Here is a 19,956-nt window from a genome sequence, read left to right as displayed (position 1 = left end):
CTCTTAGCTCTATTTAATTCGACTCATATTTACGAAAGTCCTCTTTTGATCCCGAGTTCACAAGCTCCCTGATGAACAGTAAAATCCAAAAAAATAATTAAAGAATTCAAAAAAATTCTGGATTTAAACATCGATGAAATTTTTAACTTCCTGCAAATTTTGATGATGAAATAACATCGGTGGAGGTCTGGACAAAAAGAAAAAAATCGATGCTCCAAAATGCTTCCGAGAACAAATCTTTTGGAGCGTCGATTTTTTTTGCCCAGACCTACACGAATGTCATGTCATCAAAACATTTGCAAGAAGTAAAAACTTTCATAAATGTTTATAAAAAATAGTTTTTTTATTTTTTTACTGTGTTTTCGGATTTTACTGTTCATCAAGGAGCATGTGAGCTCGGGTTCAAATACTCCACGTCCTCATATTTATTCCTATTCTCCTTTTGTCATTTTTTACATCTAGGCATATAGTGTTTTGCTGTGTCTCAAAGTTTTACCTTTTTAAAAGTGATATGTGTTTATATATTTGTGGATGTTTTTGTTGCTGGTATATATTCTCAAGTGATAATCATCATATCTTGTCAATCTCTATGTTATGAGAGGTATAAAAATGTAATCGGATCTAAATTTGATAGTATGCTACCTTGGCCAATATACTGCATCATGTGAAGGCTGCAAGGTTGCACCTTGGAGTTCAAAATTTGGTGTCTTCGCATTGAAGGATTCAATCCATCGACTTTGGAGTTTGAACATGTCACTTGTGATGGGGAGAGGAAGAGATGACTTGCATACACTGGACAATGAGTGTGTTAGCAGCGTGGTGGCTCAGGACTGTACAAGTTGTAGTAGCCCCTTCCTTTATAAATGTTTTATTTTGATTGGAAGCACCTTATAATTAGCTAATATATGGATTTCATTTACATCGTCTGTCCAAGTATGCGAGGCCCATGAGACGGGCATTAATCACTTCTCTTTTTTGTCAGTATTTTGATAGGGGACCTATGTATATGGGAAGGAGTTAGTATCATGTAAATCGTATCATCAATTTAAGGATCCTCATGTTTTCTTACTTTTCAACACTTATTTGTGATTTTGTTCACAAGTTTTCAATTTCATTATGTAGAATGAAGATAATATTTTTGTTGTATTTTTTGTCTATGTAGAGGATACAAGACATCATATTAAGTAATCAATTAATGAAATAATGAATTAACTTACGTATGTGTATGTTTATGCCTCGCTCTTTGTCCCTCCTAGCGAGAGGGCGACGATAAGGATTGTTGTCTTCGGGTGTCCCCCAACATGGTTCACGGGTTGGCGGTGTGAGGAAATGTGTGACTATGGAGGGAGCTCAACAATTGGGCTACAATGATAGGAAGAAAGGATGTTATGGGAAGAGAGTGGTTGATTGCAAATAAAGTGTTAGCTATGTTGCAGCGATTGTCCACACAGCTGAATTTTGGAGAGCCTACCGGCTGCCCGTTTGATGTCCAAACATGCCCAAGTATACAAGGAAGAAATGATCTTCGACCTTGAAGACAACTTTAGTCATTTGTTTAATTCATTTATATGCATTGTATTGTAGCCCGTAGCAACGCACGGGCGGTGTACTAGTTAATCGATAATGTCTCTGCTCTTACCCGTCTCGCGGTCACGCGATCCGCACGTGCCTCTCTAGACTAGTCTCTCTCCCCGTCTTCCGCCGCGTCAGATCACGCGCCGCTCCTCCCGGTCGCCCTAGCGCCGCCACCGAACGATCCCCCGACCCCCCAGACCACGAGACCACCCGCGGCGGTTGGCCGGCGCAGGGATGGGCGACGAGGCGAAGTACCTGGAGACTGCGCGGGCGGACCGCTCCGTGTGGCTCATGAAGTGCCCCCCCGTCGTCTCCCAGGCCTGGCAGGGCGCCTCCTCCTCCTCCGGCGATGCTAACCCTAACCCGGTCGTCGCCAAGGTCGTGCTGTCCCTCGACCCCCTCAGCTCCGCCGAGCCCTCCCTCCAGGCAAGGACCCCGCTGTTCCCCTTGTCCCCCGTGCTTCTGATTGGTGTGCGGATTTGTTGGGTAGAGTCGCCTCGATTGAACTGCACAACCAATGGGTTGGTACGGGAGCTGTGTAGTTACTGATGATATGGTTGAACACATTTAGGTGCTTGTTTTAATCAGGTAGCATTAGGTGGTTGATGAGAATATAAACTATGATTGGAGACAATTGTGCTCATGAACAACAACGCGCCTTCTATATATGATTCGGGGATTTGTTTGAGTTCGCAAGCTAGGCTAGGAAGAAGTTTGGTGAAGACTGGTTGAACTGCAGCATATAGTTTGTTAATGGATGATGAAGTCGATGGGTGAATGGTAATCTCTGATGCTAGGATTGATTTGGTAGGTGGAAGAGAAAATGCATTTTGCATGAGTTAATTAAGTAATCGATGTATTCTACATTACACCATGAATGAAAAGCATAAAAATCTTATGCAGATTGAACTTAGTGTATTGAAGATACTCATTTGAAGAACTGCATGGCATACTGCTGTGCCAACTGTTAATTATCACTCATTCTATGTCTGTATCATACTCATTATTTCTTGCTTGTGGTGCTTATTGTTCTTACGACTTGTTATTTGGAATGGCAGTTCAAGATGGAGATGTCTCAAACTAGTGTAGCCAGCACTTGCAATCTACCAAAGAGTTACTCCTTGAATATGTTCAAGGATTTTGTACCCATGTGTGTTTTCTCTGAGACTAATCAGGGTATGAAACAAATTCCCTGCTCGTTATTATTGTAGTGCATGTGTCAATGTTTTTCTTATTTGTGTATTTTACTGGCCTGGATATTCTGTTGTCCTGACTGATGTGCTTGGTTTGGATTTGCACTTTGGTTCTGCCTATGTACTTTTGGTTTAACACAGATATTGATTTTATATGCAATAGTAATCTTGTGGAAACAGTCAAATATGCTGTACTATAATTCTGTGATGTGTCATGTCTTTAATATTCCGCACATGCTGCATATTTTCTACAAGAGAGCTAGACACGTGCACTTCAAATGTTTTTATCTATACATTGTGGTTGTCAATATGAATTTGTTAACATCTGCAAATGGTTTCAGTGCCAAACCTTTTGCACCGTACTCATGAGAAATGAATCCACACAGTTACTTCTACATCAATTATCTGACTTGAATGATTTAGTTTGGCATGTATGGATTTTCTGATTTTGATTGCACTAGTTGGGCTATCTGTTGAGTTTTAATGATAGTGATTGTCCCATCTTCATAATTTTGATACCCTTTTCTTCTAAAAAGTCGCCGTGCGAGCATAGAACATGCCATATATTTGTGAATTTGTCTATGTTGGCCTATTTGCTTAGAATTTTAATGATAGTGATTGTCCCATCTTCATAATTTTGATACCCTGTCCTTCTAAAATGTCGCCGTGCGAGCATAGAACATTCCACCTTTTTCTTCATATATTTGTGAATTTGTCTATGTTGGCCTATTGTATCTGCCTGAATATTCTAAGCAATATTCTAAACCCACAACCACAAGTTTCAGGATTTAGAATTTACTAGTGTAGTAGTAGTAGGTGTCTTGGTGGTGATTGCATTTATTCCAAGAGTAATATTTTCTTGACATATAATTCATGTCTAGCATGTATTTTGGTTCTTACGGAATTCATGTAGCTTAGGAGTTTTTCTTGTGTATGTATTGTCCAGTGTTTTGTTAGGCGATCGGATGCTTTAGTCTGTGGGGACGTTTTACATAATTGTTGTGTGATCACTGAGTGCATAGTGCCTTCGATTCCTCAAACCTCAATAAACATTGCCATCAAACATGGTGTAGTTTTGGGTTGTTTTCCCATGCAATCTTCTCTCTGTGGTGATGTTCTGTTTTGACTCCATCATGTAAAATTTGAAACATATGAGATGTCAATGTTCACCATGCTCCCTGAGCGATTTTGCAGAATTTGTGCACATTGATACATCCTTTCAGTTATTTCAGAAAAATAGGGAGACTACTGTCATATGTGGTGCTGTCTAACTTGCTGAGCTGCTTCTAAATTCATATAGCTCACTAAGTAATATTGAAACCCTAACCTGCTAACTTCAGATGGCCTACCACCGGTAACTGGTCACCACTGGCAGGTTACTGCCTGTAACAAGATTGAAAAATTCGCACTTACTAGCAGCTCTGTGGTTCTTGGTTCTCGAAGACTTCTGGGATTCTTGGAGTGGCACAGTGGCACTTATTAGTTTTGAATATGACCGAAACATAACCGTTTGTTGCAGGAAAACTCTCATGTGAAGGAAAAGTCGAGCATAAATTCGACATGGAACCTCACAAGGATAACTTATTAAACTACGCGAAGTTATGCCGTGAAAGAACACAAAAGTCGATGGTTAAAACTAGAAAAGTGCAGGTGGAGTGCTTCAATGGCCCTTTCACCTTATCGCGTCTTTAGGCTATTATAATTAACCATTGTCTTCACTGCTTGTAGGTACTTGATAATGACCATGGAATGAGCATGAGACCCATGCCTGGCATGGTTGGTCTGATATCTTCTAGTTCCAAGGTAGTTGCTTCTTCTGCCATTTGTGGATTATCCATTGTGCTTTTGTCCATAGTGATATATGTTAACATTTGTTAATACATCGAGGTGGTTTCAATATGCCATGCATTGTTTCCCGAATTTAGATACAAAGTCAAGTTATGTAGAGTGTACATCCATTTTCATATTACCTGTATAACTGTTGATTGTAAAATGATTTGCAATTTTGAAGTTTTTCTTCCACTTCAGATCCATGCATCCATTTTTGTTGCCCATCGTCTGTAATTTGCCAATTATAACTTGTCATGACATATATAAATTTGTGCTGTGCAGGAGAAGAGGAAGCCAACGCCAACCAAACCATCCGATGTCAAAAGGACACGTAGGGACCGTCGGGAACTGGAAAACATTATCTTCAAGCTTTTCGAAAAGCAGCCTAACTGGGCACTGAAGGCTCTAGTGCAAGAGACTGACCAGCCAGAGGTACTTCCTAAGCTTATATCCCTGGCATCGTTAGCAGGGAAAAAAGAAATCTGTCCTGCTAATATGAAGTGGTTTCCAGTACAGATCTGCAATTTGTTCGTTTCTCGACCACTTGCTTACGCATCTGTTTGTGCCTGGCTATATGCAGCAATTCCTCAAGGAGATATTGAACGACCTCTGTATGTACAACAAACGAGGTCCGAACCAGGGCACGCACGAGCTCAAGCCTGAGTACAAGAAGTCGTCGGAGGACGCCGCCGGTGCTGCTCCGTGAAGACGATTTGCGTATCCGACTGCTGTTGTATAACCGAGTACCTGTTGGCTTTGATGTGCGGAACGATGAGTTGTCTATCTGAAGCCTCCGATCATGCCTGGGCTGCATTTGTTTGCTTTTTATTAAGAAGGCACTGTTGTAACTGTATGGGTATAAGATGATACATATACTGATATACAACACATGTCACAGAAGGGAACGAATCTACTGATAAACCACATGAAAAGATCGTTTGATTTCCAGGGTAGATGCAAATCATGTTGAGGATTCGACGTGTGCGATCCTTGTTCCTTTTGAGAACTTCCGTACTTCTATATAAACCCAGATTTTTGGGCTAAAAACAAATATGAAATCGAGCCTGATCTCAAACCTGAACAATTTTGGGCTAAAAGCAAATATGAAATCGAGCCTGATCTTAAACCTGAGAGCGAGAGAGATTGTGAGACGCTACGCACTAATTTTTTTTTTTTTTTGCAGGGAAATCAGAGAGCTTTATTCATATGAAGGCATTCTTGTGACATCAGCCAATAGGCTGGTCACCAAAAAGCTAGGAGTCTCCTCAAGCCAGCTGTCGGTCACATTCAGAGTGCAAGCATGCTTTGCACAAAGATGCGCCGGGATGATAGCTGACCTGTTTACATGCTGAATATCAAACAAAGTAAAATTATTACATAGCTCTTCTATCTCTAACAATAAAGGAGCCACAATTGAACGAGAATTGTGGCGAGTGTTCCAGAGCGTCACCATCTCCAAGCAATCGGTTTCCATTACCACATGCGAGAATCCTCGAAGAGAAGCGAACCGAACTCCGTCTCGTAGTAATAAACCCTCCATAATCAAGGGATCAGAGATACCCAAATATGGTTTGCACCATGCTCCCAGGAGCGCCGAAGAGGATCGAGCCACCCCTCCCGCACCGCCCCTGCCATCAGCAAAGTTCAAGGCACCGTCCGTAGTGATCTTGACGACACCCTCATCAGGTGGTCTCCAGCCGAATCCAGGCAAAATCATCACATCTCGACGTGGTAGATGAAGGAGGGCGATAGCCTCCTTGGTGGCCCTGATCGTAGCCGTAGGATTCCTTCCCTCTTCGCCGTGTTTGATCCGGTTCCGGGAGTGCCATATAGACCACATTATCGTGGTGATCTTGGCGCGTCATCATCTGTAAACCGAGGATTACATGTGATATCCTGTGCCCATGAGCCTGGATGAAGATGAGGCAATCTGAGGCCAAACCAAGCACTATTCGTTGAGCCATTTGACTGCTTATTAATTGCTTACTAGCAGAACGCCCGTGCGTTACTACGGGCTATGCATATATAAATTAATCAAACAAATGATTAAGGTCGTCTGTAAGGTCAAGGCTCATTTGTTCTCAAAGGTTGAGACGTGTTCGGACATCAAACCAACGCTTAGTAGGCTCTTTAAATTCAATTGTATGGACAGTCCGGGCTCCCCCAAATTTAGACCATATATGGGGAAGAAATGCGGGCCCCCCTCCCCACAACGTATCGCCCCCTTTTTCTCTCGGACCCTCCCTTTCTCACTCGGTTTCCCGCTTTAGTGGGACATTTTTCGCTGGAGCCTCCTTTAAAATCAAAGGACACCCACCTCACCTTCGTCATGCGTTGCAACAAAGATGAAATATTTCATATTTACTGTATAATAAAGTGGATTAAACTAACACTTACTATTGACATAAAATAATAAATAACTATAGAGATCAGTCTCAGAGGTCCATTCAACTTCGCAAATGCACACCGACATGGGAGGTAAGTAGCAACCTGAAAGTATTCCTAGTCACCAATAAGCTCCACCTCCAGCCCAGATACCATTCATTGCTAGAAGGGATAATTGATGTTCTTCTCTTCCTCATCCTTCCCCACATCTTCTACTCCTAGTCTCTTCGCCGACCCATTTCACTGACGCCGACATCAGCGCGTTTGTCAGCGACGCCTCATCTTCTTCTTCTTCCTCCTTCCTCGCCCGTTTTAATTCTCATTCCTACTTATTTTTTATAATAATCTTTGTTTTTTGTTTCGCTTTATATTTTTGGAACACTCTTTCCATCTCCAACACCATGGACCACTTGGTCGCTTTAGTTAATTTTTTCCTTCTTATTCGTGGAGCACTCTCCCTTTCAACTATAGCATGAACCACCTCACCAATCTAGTGTTGTGTTGTACTCATCCGCGAACGTTTCGAAAACCGTCAACATATGGACATCCTGCAGAGCATGGTCGTCATCCATCTTGGTGAACGCTAGGTCATCCATGTCGCGGGCGCATGGTGTCCGTTGTTCATGTTGGCAAGTGGTGCTCGACCATGCCGCTCGGAGCTTGTTGATTGTCCTTGCCGACGAGCGCTTTTAAAATGATTCAACGCGATGAACTGCTTGCTTAATTAATTAATTACATAAATAATTAACAACCTACCTAATTCTTCGCATGCCTGATTAACTGCCAACCAAATCGACTAATTACCCACCTAATTGGAAAAAATCACTACTTCTAATTATCTATAGGCATAATTAAGTGTCTACCTAAACCATTAATTACATTAATGACTTGGTTTCAAAATTGATTGAGTGGAAAAAAGTTCTAATTAAATGGACCTAATTAATTACATACATAATTAACCGTCTAGTTAATTAATTACATTAATGGTTTTATTTCTAAATTGATTCAGCACTCGATTTTCAAAATATTTTCGCATGAATGGCTGCTACGAATGACGGTGACTACCAAGTATTGTAGGACACATTTCCTTAACGAATTTCTGACATTTGAATGGACACACTTGATTTAAGAATGTAGTCTGTGTGTCTCTGTGTATTAATGACAAGAAATATAATATGACCGTGTCCACGAACACATGTACGTGGTGGTATGAGGAAACGCCTTCCGTCATGCCATCCTTGACGTCGTGATGCACGCCTTGGCATTCTCGAGTATCAGCCGCGACATCCTTCATGGTGTAGCGCACGATGTCCTCCGTAGGGTGCGCGGATGTTTACGCCCACAAGTAAAAGATATGTTCTTTTGTTGTTTAGGAAACTTGTGATAGTCAATTAATAGCGGAGATAATAATAATGACATAGTACGCAGGATTAATGATTTGTTATTGAGGATTATCTTATTTTGTTTTGGAGGGTTATCGAGGAAAAATATTATGCCTATATTTTAGGAAGGTAATCTCAAATATATGGTGTGAGTTCGGAATTCTTAATTATCTATTTATTTACGTGATTAGAATGAATCAGAACCTACCAAAGTAAGCACGAAACAAGATATCTCCTTCAATAAGATTTGGGTTTCTAATGGAAAAGAGAAAAACCAGTTGGTGGGGGTGGTGAGAGGTGACGAATAAAAACCGGACGAAAATAAACCATACCGGGCTATCAACTCCTTCATTAGAGTAGAGATTATACGTCACGTCATTCTTTTTTGCTTATTATACGTAGTATTAATCGGAGGAGACACACCCGCCTGTTGTCCACTCCAGAGGCCTTTCCCCACTGTTGGATTATTAATCAGACGGTGGACGCGAAAGAGAAACCCCCTCACCACTTCCCCAGCCTCGCTAAAGCGCCCGCCGCTCCCTCCTCTCCTGCTCTGTTCTGCTCTGGGCTCCGGCCGCTTTCATCGTCGTTGCCAGCGCCGCTGCCGCTCCGATCGCTGCTCTTGCCCCGCCACAGCCCCCTCCGTCTCCAGGTAAACAAATCTTCTATTCCTCTCCGCCGCCTCTCTCTTGTCCTGGGAACAGCGCGCCATGTACGCAACCTGTTTGGTGAAATGCCTCAACGGTCACCGGTGCATTTCTGTCATCCGCGTCCCTGCGATCCGCGGTTGGTCTATGGTGGGAATCGGGCAGTAGCAGTAGCATGATCCCAGCATAACGCCGCTCCTTTTGGATGAACGTGCGGCGCGGATTGCCGATTGTTATGCCAATGGAGTTCATACTTGCCAGTGCATTAGCTACTTAGCTTAGTATGTCATCGTTGTTCGTCTAAAAAGTGGACGGCCTCATGGCAGAGATTCCTAGGCATTTGTGTTTAGGCTTATGTCAGACACAGTCCCTGAGTGTGTACCTGAGAGTGACAATTCAAGCCGTCGCACTAGTTCTCTAGGCTTTCGGAAACTTGGACTCGTTTAGACATTGCCAGTCTACATTATACTGAATAATAAACAAGCTCATATGTCGTGGTAGTCATTGGAAAAAAATAACAACACTCTGAAATACTATTATTACTGTTCATATTGTTGACCCCGTTGCTCATGCCATCCGTTGTTAGTTCCCATTTCAGGTGATAAAGAACAAGCCTCTCGGGAAAAAATTGCAAAACCTTGTTTAGAATGTGTCTTTTGGCCATTGTACTTTGTGTTTTCGCTCTGTCTCTTATATTTATGTATGCATTTAGTTACTCACAAGACCATTAAATATGTGTTCGTTACAATTGTCTCATGTTAGCTTTAAAGATATTGAGCTGTTGTCCTAATGCATACACTCAGTCATATTGTACTTTGCTAGAAAAATATTACACTGGACACGTAAAAGGCTCAAGATCAAGAGAATTGATCTGCTAGAGCAAAGTGCTGAAGGGGAACGATTGCTCTGGTGTTTTTTTTGCTTAAGTTCAAGGGGGGAATAAGGGTATTTTCCAGTGATTTTGTTTGTGGTTATATATTTAAACGTTCTTTTGTCTCTGCATGTAGATTACCATGGGTTCTGTTGGCACTGGATTGCTGAAAGGCTTGAGGAGAGTCTTAGAGCAGCAAAGGAAATCAGTTGGTTGGTTATTTTCCATTCTTATTCATTATGATCGATGATAAGCACAGTCATACTGAGGAGTAAGGGGAAAGCTTGATTACTGGCTCTTTGTAGATTTATGCAGAACATCACGAGCTTGGAGTTCTACAGTTTCTTTCTCCGATATTGATGAGAAGGATGACATGGGTGATGATGGCGATTTGAAAGATTCAAGGAGAGAGTTAGAACCCCAAAGCGTGGACCCCAAGAAGGGCTGGGGATTCCGTGGCGTTCATAGGGTATTTATATGTTATGTAATACAGTGATTTGCTGCTTGGTTCCATGGACTCCAGGAGCATAAACTGACACTTATTGGTATGTTTTTTTCTTGCTAGGCTATAATATGTGGTAAAGTTGGACAAGCGCCTGTGCAGAAAATTTTACGTAATGGGCGGACGATAACTATATTTACTATTGGAACTGGTGGCATGTTTGACCAGAGGGTAATTGGGTCTGCGGATACACCAAAGCCGGCTCAGTGGCATCGAATAGCTGTTCATAGCGAGCATCTAGGTGCTTATGCTGTTCAGAAGTTGGTGAAAAAGTATGTGTTCAAATACAAACATTTCATCTTTTCTCTCCCCATATAGATGTAGCAAGTCTTGGATTTTATCTTCAGTTGGAACATGTTATCTTCATTCATGCCTTATTTCAGCTCTGCGGTATATGTCGAGGGTGAAATCGAAACCAGGGTCTACAATGACGGCGTTGATGGTCAAGTCAGGAATATATCGGAGATCTGTATTCGGGGTGATGGTATGCTGGTCAACATTGACTAACAATTTAATGCTAATTCAATTTTGTTGTAGTAATATTTGATAAGGAGTAATTCTGTCATAATAGTTTTTATAGGTAACTCAGTGACTGTTGTATTTTGCTTGCTAATATTCTTTTTATTCTGTATATCTAACTGAACACAGCCATGCGTTCTGCCTTTTTCAATTATACTTTTCTTCTGTACTACTCCCTCTGTCCCATAATATAAGGGCGTTTTTGACACGTCCCATAATATAAGAGTAGTTTACTATATCAGTCTTGCTAAATCTCAGTCGACTGAGACTTTGTCTCCGTCAATGCTATATTCGTGAGATCTTACATGAGATCCATGCAAAAAAAAAAACAGTTTTTTTTCTTGTTCTTTCTTACATGTTATGCACTTCACTGAGACTTGGTTAAATCTTGGTCGACTGAGACCTAGCCACACCCATTATGCATTCTCGTCATGCAAAAGCTAATCTTCTGAGTAATTGTTTTGTGTACAGGTAAGATTCGACTGGTTAAATCTGGGGAGAGTGCTGCTAGCATATCACTAGATGAGCTGAGTAAGTTTGATGACTATCTTAAGGTTCTGAAATACAGGAATGTTTCTTTTATTTATGTTCGTCGAGCATTATGTGTTAGTCCACGGTCTTCACAATGTTTGGCATACTGATATATGTTTCTATATTACTATACGAACCATGATAACAATAACCTTTGGACGCAGGAGACGGATTGTTCTAGTAAAAGCTATTGATGTCAGCATAAGCAGGTCAGGATTAGATATCTTGCTTGAGGCCTTTTTCCAATGTGTGTGTTTTGTTAGCTTTAGTAGTGTTAGGTTTTGACTGTTGAGTCGTGTCTAAATGTTGTGCTGGTTGCAAGTTCTGAGTTTTTTCTCCTTTCAGTTTGGCTTTAATTTTGCATTATTTGTGGAACACCTTCAACTATCGAGCATTACCCTCTCTCATTCAGTGTTATTGTGTTTCCATGGTTGAGAAACATCCACAATCAATACACATCCTTTTACAACTTTCACGACCTTAAAGTAGGGGTAGAGCAGCATTATTGCCGTAACTACGCTGTTGACCTATGCTGTAGACTTTCCCAGTAAACAACATTCTGAAACAACACATCCCAATAAATGGAACTAATGTGAGTTGTATCTTCATCGCGAGGAACTTTATGATGTTGGTACACTAGTGGTAGTTCTGGCTTTACAGTATTCCAAACCTTGAATCCTAAGGCATTTTCCCTTTTATTCATGTTTTAATCTGTTTGTACATGTTGGTGGACAGTAGACAGTTTTCTCTGGAATGCTCTAGGTATTTATGAAGAGTAGCACAGTGAGATCCAGCTAGGTCAAATCTTATTCCAAATTTTCTGGCTGATATGGTAACAAAGGAACACATTGAGCAGAAATTGCAGAGTTGAACTGGCAAAGTAACTGTTCACTCACTCTACATTATCATTTTGAGAGTTAGTTTTTCACTATATATCAACTGCATCAGTTGAGAATGATAACAAAGCCATATTTTAGAATCAAAGACAAACAAATGTAGATGAAGTTAGATTCTCATGAAAAATAACATGAAGGCAGAAAACCAGTTTCATATATCTCCAGTGAACGAAGCTTGCATACATTCGGAAACATAGTGATATTGAAACCTCATATCATAAGATTGATCATATTTACAATTGACATGTTGCCTAGGAATATCAAACTTAAATTACTACAAATATAACTCTTCAGTAGATTGGCAGACTCACATCATTATAATGTCCAAAGATGACTCAGAGCATCATTGGGATGTTCCTTACATCGAAAAGCTTCTCACCTAGTTAGAGAGAGCATGACTTTGCTGATGTTGAAGGCCTCCCCTTATCTCTTGAGCTCCTTCTGAGCATCTCCCTCATGCCATCGGCGACTCGTACAGCTGGGCTTGACAGAGCCATCCTGCAGAATGCCATATGCGCCTTGATAGCCTCTTTGACGCCATCCTGGCCCCTTCCCTCTCTACTGAGTTCATCCCCTACGGCCTCCGAGCATAAGCCGCAGAGCCATTCCCCTCCAAAGTTGGCCTTGACGCTCTTTATGTACTCCTGGGTGCACTCCTCTTTGAAGTCGCAGCATGCGCACCTCATTGGCTCAGTGTCCATCTTCAGCGTTGATGGAGACGATATGCGAAAAACAGGAGGAGCGTAGCAGCAGAGCTGGAGAAAGAGGGAGGGAGTGGACGAACAGAAGGGAGCGATAAGGGGACCTCGGGACTAGGTTGCTAGCCTACTTGTATGGAAAATTTTAAAGGGCTTGTTTTTTCCTTTGGCTTGTCTGGGTTAGCTTGATCGATTATTGAAATTCCAGGATTTGCCCTGGCCCATAGCATCTTGAGCAGTGCACTAGGTTGTGAGAGCATAATGTATTTGCATTGATGGGCTGACACTTTACTTGGTAAAAATGACGATGTGGAGAGACCTAGTTCACATGGCTGCAGCTGTGTTGAAGGTACAGGTGGGAGAAGATGTTGTTGGTCTTATTAGCTATGATCCTATGACGGTAACCCAGCTGGCCCTGTCCATGGGTGCCCCCTTGTACTTCTATGGTTTTCGCGCTACATTGAACTGCAAAAACGTCTTACATTTAGGAACAGAGGTAGTACATCTTAACGGTCGTTGCATGTTTCTTATGTTATGGCTAGAGCCTTACTTACGTATGTGCTCATGTGGATCCCAGTAGCCGAAATTTTATTCTCCTCAACTCCAGTCCATTGTAACCTTATACTTTTGCTGCGCAGGTGGTGGCTCATAACTAGTGGCGAGTTAAGTTGAGAATAAGGGGAAGCTCTACCAAGCTGCTGCTGCTTTGTTGAAGCCTTGGAGGCTAAGATGGATACTCTGTCACATCTCCGTCTTGCCAGAAGCAGTTAAATTTAGCGGTGGATGCACGTAATGCCTTGACGCGCGGTCGCGTGTTTTACCACGTCGCAAACGGCGACCGATGAACTGTTTTACGACAGTGGATGGATGATATGATGTACCGAATGATTGTTCAAGGTAGACATGGTAGAAGGGCGTGTAGCGCGGCACGGAAGGTCCCTGAGACTGAGAGTCATGCACTATTGTTCTCTTGTGAGTCATCTTGTGTAGCCGGGAGGTAATTTGGAATGGTCACAAAATTGCTGAGCGTGGCTGCCTGACGTAGCGTCGGGGTGACTCCGCAGCGCACCGCAGTTGACGGTGACCATCTCGAGATCGCGCCCAAAAGCCAGTAAAAAATGGATGGCGGTGAATCCAGGGCCTGCTTGCCAAAAACATGGCACGCCCGTGAGATTTGGCTTAGTTTGGGTAGCGCAGGCCTCAGATGATTACATCTGTGGGGGCGCACAAGGGGGTACGTAGGGTGTCCTGGGCGGAGCAGATGGCACGAACGAACAGCGCTCGCCTGCGTGGGCGCGAGGACAAGTGTCCGGCTCAGCTGTTGGGCAAGTACTATCCTTCCCTTCCAAAATAGATGACTCAAGTTTAGTGTAAAGTTGAGTCATCTATTTTGGAATGGAAGGAGACTTGGTGCAGATTGATCATGGACCTGTGATGTACTCAGTGCGAACAGCCACAGCGCCCGCGCGCTCGCCCGCCAACCTCCCCGCCGTTGGCCGTCCTCGACCTTTCGACGGAGGCACGCGGAGCCCGGCCGCGGCCGTGGAAGTTGGCCGCCGGCGCCCAGGGGGGCGTACGTAGAGGCACCTGAGACAGGGACAGCGAGCCGCTCGTCCCGGCGCGTCGCGGGGGGTTGGACCTTGGACGGGCGCGCGTACGAGGCTGGCCGGCGGGCTCACGGGCGCGGGGGCAAAGCACGTGGACGCGCCGTGGAGTTTCTGGCCGCGGCCCCGACAGCCCCCGCAGCTAGGCTAGGGGCTAGGGCTACTGCACCTCCACGTGAAACCTCCCTTGCTTCCAGTTCCAGGTCACCTCCGGCCACGGCCAGGCCCCTACCCGTCCCTACGGCTATACGTCGTTCCTCGGCCTGGCCTGGCCAGGACCGGGCATCGTCTATCGTGGGCCCATCCTGCAAGTCGAACCATGCATGTCCTCCGTCGATCGAGTCGCGCCTGCCTCTAGTCGCCATGGATATCGATCTGTTGGTACGTGGTGCGGTTCAGACCTGCAGCTAGGATCGTTTCATTGCTGACTTGTGATATACTTCATCCGTCCCAAAATTCTTGTCTTAAATTTGTCTAAATACAGATGTATCAAGTCACGTTTTAGTATTAGATACATTCGTATTTAGACTAATCTAAGACAAGAATTTTGAAACGGAGGGAGTAGTATCATCGATCTGCTCGGTAGTGGTCTGTAGTTCTCTAAACCGTACACATGAGTAAGATTTCCGATACCTCACACGTAGGAGGAATGGCAGGCTGAAGCAAGGAGACATGGAATACCGGATAGTTGTATTCGCAACAATACAAATGAATACCGGTAGATTTAGCTTTTGAGGGGAAAGAATACCGGTTGATGGACCATGATTCGGACTTGTAAGAGATTGCCCCCACCTTGGCTACTATTGCCAAGTGTCGACGATAAGTGAAATTATCTAGGGCTGGCCAATATCAACACCCGATATCAAATATCATTTCAACTTACGAGAAGGGGACTGGACAGTTATTGAGGGCAGATAAATGCTCTATTATGTTCAGGAAGAAGTGTAGTATGGAAAACCAAGTGTCTGTCATGGTAATCTTGAATATTACTGCCGAAGGTTTTGAGGACAAATATCTAGGGCTTCCGGTGCCACAAGGAAGAATGAAGGCACGTAAATTTCAATCTACTAAAGAAAAAGCTCTTAAATTTTTATCGGATTGGATTGGAAAATATGCATCTAGTGGGGCGAAGGAAACGTTGATCAAATCAGCTCTTCAGGCTCTTCCAGTTTATGCCATTGGTATCTTTAAATTTCCGGCATCGCTTTGTGAGGAGCTATCTCATATTATAAGAAACTTTTGGTGGGGTAACGAGGATGATAGGAGGAAAACTCACTGGTTGGCTTGGGACAAACTGACTAGGCCTAAAGGTGAGGGAGGTATGGGTTTCCGCGATCTCAGATTATTTAACCAAGCTCTGCTAGCTAGGCAGGCTTGGAGATTGGTGGTTAACCCTGAGTCCTTATACGCAAAGGTGATGAAGGCGAAATATTATCCCTAGGGGCATATCCTTGACACTGTTTTTCCACAATCAGCTTCGCTTCCTTGGCAAGGTATTCTGCATGGTTTGGACCTGCTTAAATCGGGTGTTATTTGGCGAGTATGTGATGGATCTAATATTAATATTTGGAGAGATAATTGGCTACCAAGAATCTCTGGTCTTAAGGTTACTGCAAAGAAGAACAGGTCCGAGGAGATGGGATGAGAATTTGGTTAGGCACTTATTTTATCCACATGATGCAGAGGAGATTTTAAGTCTACGTCTTCAGTCGTCAGGGGAAGCTGATTTTATAGCTTGGCAGAATGGTTTATTCTCGGTTAAAAGCACGTACATGTTTGCGCGTAATCTAAAGGAACGTAAAGAAGATGAAGGGCAATACAGTGGCGCGGTGTTGGGGGAGAGGAAGATTTGGGATATTATTTGGAAGGCCAATGTTCCTTCGAAGATTCATATTTTTTGCTTGGCGTGTCGCTACGAACAGCTTGGCCGTCCAGGTAAACAAAGTCATGCACCACCAAGCCACTCTTAGTACATGTTCTATTTGTGAAGTGGAAGATGAAAATACGTTTCATGCGCTAGTCAAGTGCCCGAAGGCATATGCGTTGCGTATGGCATTGAGGGATATATGTGATCTTCCTGGGGAGGAGGTTTTTAAGCATTCGGGGTCTGATTGGTTTCTTATTCTTTTGGACCAATTGAATGCTACTCTGCGTGACCAAATTATTTTCATTTTCTGAAGAGCCTAGCACTTGAGGAATGACTTGATATTTGGTACGGGGAAGGAACTTGTCTCGGCCTCTACTAATTTTGTGGAGAATTATTGGTCGTCATTTGTCGCAATTCAATCCTGCCCAGAGGTGGACTCAAAAAATAAAGGTGAAGGTCTGCTGTCAGGATTAGAAATTGTTCCTAATCCTATGGAAACTCAGGTGTTATGGCAACCCCCTCCTTCGGAGTATATTAAGATCAATGTCGATGCAAGCTTTGCGGAGAGCATTAGCGCTGCAAGTGTAGTTGTGGTGGTCAAGGACTCTTCGGGGAAGGTCCTCGTCTCTTCCTAGGATTACATTGGGCTTTGTAAAAGCGTGGAGGAGGCGGAACTACGAGCATGCATTGCGGTCTATATATAGGTATTACCTTTCATAATCCTATAATTTTGGAGACTGGCTGTGCGTTTGTGGTTGCGTCCCTTGCAAATGAAATAGGAGACATGTCTTCAATGGGTGATTTGAAAAAGGAAGCGATGAGTTTATCAAAGCTTATAAATAGTTTTAAATACTCCAAGATTAATCGTTCGGCTAATGTTGTGGCCCATACGATTGCAAAGTTTAGTTTCGATAATAGATCAGATGGTATCCTTAACGATGTTCCGCCCTGCATGGTGAATTTTGTAATGAATGATTGTAATAACAATCTTGATTAATCAATATATGTGGTGGTTTCCAAAAAAAACCCAGATATCAAAGGACCACATCGGGTGGTTTTCAAAAAAAAGTATTGTTGCTAGCCACTTCGGTATACAATATTGTCCACTCTAACATTGAGACATGATGCATACTTCGATGATACAGCCAACCCCATGGGAGGACTTCCTCTTGTTCCCTTACACATAAATTCAATGTTTCCTCAAAACAACACCATACCTACCTATTATGGAATTTTCATAGCCATCCCAAGCACATCGCCATGCACTATCATCATTTATTCACATTACATAACTAGAGATGTGATCTTTATTGTCAATAGCTTTACATGACCATTATAGCTAGCTTCATAACACAAAATGACCATAGTTCATCATATTCAGGAGTTATGCTCGAGCTTGAATTACCTGGTACACTACCAGAGGCATTTATAAAGAGTTTATTTTTGTTCATATGATGAGCTATGTTTACATTGAGTTGAAGTTGAGAAAAGTGTATCGATCATCATGGTAAGTTGTTGCTTCTACAATGTGAGAAAAAAATGTGCCAATGAGAGAAAAGTATATTGATTTTACATGATGAACTTTTTTTAGATGCACGATGAACAGTTATTTTAATACTCGTTGAACACTTTCTTAATGCTCCGTGAACATTTTCTTAAACCCGTGAACACTCTTTTTAATTACATGAACATTTCAAATAATTATCCATGCATGAATATTTTTGAAATACACATTGAATATTTTTGTAATACATGATAAACATTTATAATTACACTATGAATGATTTTTAAATACATCATGAATTTTTTTAAATACATGAAAAATATTTTTTAATATGCGTTGAATATTTTCTTAATACTCGACAAACGTTTTAAATAGCCCTGTTAATTTTAGGAACACTTTTTTAATACAAGTCAATTATATTTTTAACTGCACTTTGATTTTCTAAATACATCATGATCATTTTTCTAAATACACAATGAATAGTTTTATTAATATGTGATGACCATTTTTAGGTAATATATGAGAGTTTTTAAAAAATATATTAAATTATTTTTTTCTCCACCGCAAAAAATTAAATGAAAATGTTGGTAGATTCTTGTGCAACTCAACTTTATCTATCCATATATGCTAGCATAGTGGTTGGTTCTCCTTGATCAAGAAAGCATATGACTATGTTCTTTGTCGTAGATATTGTTATATGATGTTGCCATTATTTAAATATAGAAAACTGTAGCTATTAATAATTATTTATGAACTAACCAACTCACAGTTCCGTCTAAGTTCCATTTTGGATGGAAGTCTTTTTAATTTAGAGGAGCCATAGCTATCAAGGAAAGCCACTGAGAGAGATTCAAGCTTGGAGATGCCCAACACCCCCAATTTGTTTGAAAGAAGGCTCAAAAGGCTAAGCTTTGGGAAACCTACGGTATCCCCATTCTTCATTAACATTTCAGCATGACTTCGTTAAACCTTTTTATTCATCCTTGTATTATGTGTAGTTTGTTGGAGTGTCAATTTTGTTTTACCTTTTTGGAATAAATATAATTGTTGCATCTAAGAGTCACCTATGAGAAAGGGAGAGTTTTGCATGGCTTGATCATTTGCTCTATGTACATCACCTATCTCCATCATAGTAAAAGTGACAAAATAAAACACTTAAAACTTCATGTGTTTCACTTATACTTACTGGAAAGTTGAAATCATGGTTGGCGCTTGAGTCTAATAATATTTACTGGGCATGTTTTATTCACTTGGTACTGAATAATTAGACTTGCGTGCTTGAGAAGAACAAGACTTGATAAAAACATCATTTGGAGTTTGAATAAATAGGATCGAATACTTGGCAATTGTCTTGAGACATACTGAAAGCCACTAAATTTGCATTAGTATAAAGCTCCTATTATTTAGAGATATGATAGTGCATTGATGCTCAATTGAACCATTGCCATTCTTTCATGTAAAGACAAAATATTGGAACTCTAGTAATTGACTAGATTGGCACAATCTTGTTTTGTTTGCAACCATTGATAGGCTAGCATCTTTGATGTAGCTAGGGCGGGGTGATGGTTAATTCCTACCAACCATTTCCCTCGGGATACTTGGCTTGTTATTCTTTGCAATATAATGCCATGATATTTTTGTTTAGTTTTTGAGCTCTTTATGATTAATGTAATTTTTAGTGTTTTATGCTTCCACCAGAAAAGTATTACTGCTAGCCACTTTGGTATACAATATTTGTCCATTCTAACATTAAGACATGGTGGATACTTCGATGATACATCCAACCCCATGAGATGACTTCCTCTTGTTCCCTTACACATAAACTCAATGTTTCCTCAAAGCAACACCATACCTACCTATTATGAAATTTTCATAGCCATCCCAAGCATATCGCCATGCACTATCATCATTTATTCACATTACATAACTAGAGATATGATCTTTATTGTCAT

At 41.8% G+C, this 19,956-nt stretch overlaps 2 protein-coding genes across 3 annotated transcripts; both read left to right on the top strand.

Annotated features, from left to right (window-relative positions):
• The first annotated feature begins 1,653 nt into the window (after nucleotides 1-1,653).
• LOC123182568 (general transcription factor IIF subunit 2) lies at nucleotides 1,654-5,544 on the top strand. The gene is made up of 6 exons (XM_044595191.1): nucleotides 1,654-2,001; nucleotides 2,634-2,751; nucleotides 4,288-4,418; nucleotides 4,497-4,571; nucleotides 4,881-5,030; nucleotides 5,179-5,544. The coding sequence occupies exons 1-6, from the start codon at nucleotides 1,810-1,812 to the stop codon at nucleotides 5,302-5,304; spliced, it is 792 nt and encodes a 263-aa protein (XP_044451126.1). The 5' UTR covers nucleotides 1,654-1,809; the 3' UTR covers nucleotides 5,305-5,544.
• Nucleotides 5,545-8,739: 3,195 nt separating this feature from the next.
• Nucleotides 8,740-14,048, top strand: LOC123182567 (single-stranded DNA-binding protein, mitochondrial). Of its 2 annotated transcripts, XM_044595189.1 has the most exons (8): nucleotides 8,740-9,017; nucleotides 10,020-10,095; nucleotides 10,189-10,352; nucleotides 10,449-10,657; nucleotides 10,769-10,869; nucleotides 11,376-11,435; nucleotides 11,600-11,644; nucleotides 13,668-14,048. In XM_044595189.1, the coding sequence occupies exons 2-7, from the start codon at nucleotides 10,026-10,028 to the stop codon at nucleotides 11,614-11,616; spliced, it is 621 nt and encodes a 206-aa protein (XP_044451124.1). In that variant the 5' UTR covers nucleotides 8,740-9,017; nucleotides 10,020-10,025; the 3' UTR covers nucleotides 11,617-11,644; nucleotides 13,668-14,048. The 2 variants fall into 2 exon arrangements, with proteins under 2 accessions (XP_044451124.1, XP_044451125.1); XM_044595190.1 differs by lacking the exon at nucleotides 11,600-11,644 and having other exon boundaries at nucleotides 13,668-14,005.
• Nucleotides 14,049-19,956: the final 5,908 nt, after the last annotated feature.

The sequence above is a fragment of the Triticum aestivum genome, chromosome 1D (assembly GCF_018294505.1).
Source record: "Triticum aestivum cultivar Chinese Spring chromosome 1D, IWGSC CS RefSeq v2.1, whole genome shotgun sequence".
NCBI lineage: Eukaryota > Viridiplantae > Streptophyta > Magnoliopsida > Poales > Poaceae > Triticum > Triticum aestivum.
This window is presented reverse-complemented; position numbering and strand designations above follow the sequence as displayed.

Excerpts from the sequence above, each read along its gene's own strand:
- LOC123182568 (XM_044595191.1), top strand. The coding sequence starts at position 1,810 with ATGGGCGACGAGGCGAAGTACCTGGAGACTGCGCGGGCGGACCGCTCC. Across the intron at positions 4,419-4,496 it reads TTAAAACTAGAAAAGTGCAG|GTACTTGATAATGACCATGG; the intron begins GTGGAGTGCTTC and ends CACTGCTTGTAG. Across the intron at positions 4,572-4,880 it reads TGATATCTTCTAGTTCCAAG|GAGAAGAGGAAGCCAACGCC; the intron begins GTAGTTGCTTCT and ends TGTGCTGTGCAG.
- LOC123182567 (XM_044595189.1), top strand. The coding sequence starts at position 10,026 with ATGGGTTCTGTTGGCACTGGATTGCTGAAAGGCTTGAGGAGAGTCTTA. Across the intron at positions 10,096-10,188 it reads GCAGCAAAGGAAATCAGTTG|ATTTATGCAGAACATCACGA; the intron begins GTTGGTTATTTT and ends GGCTCTTTGTAG. Across the intron at positions 10,658-10,768 it reads GTTCAGAAGTTGGTGAAAAA|CTCTGCGGTATATGTCGAGG; the intron begins GTATGTGTTCAA and ends GCCTTATTTCAG.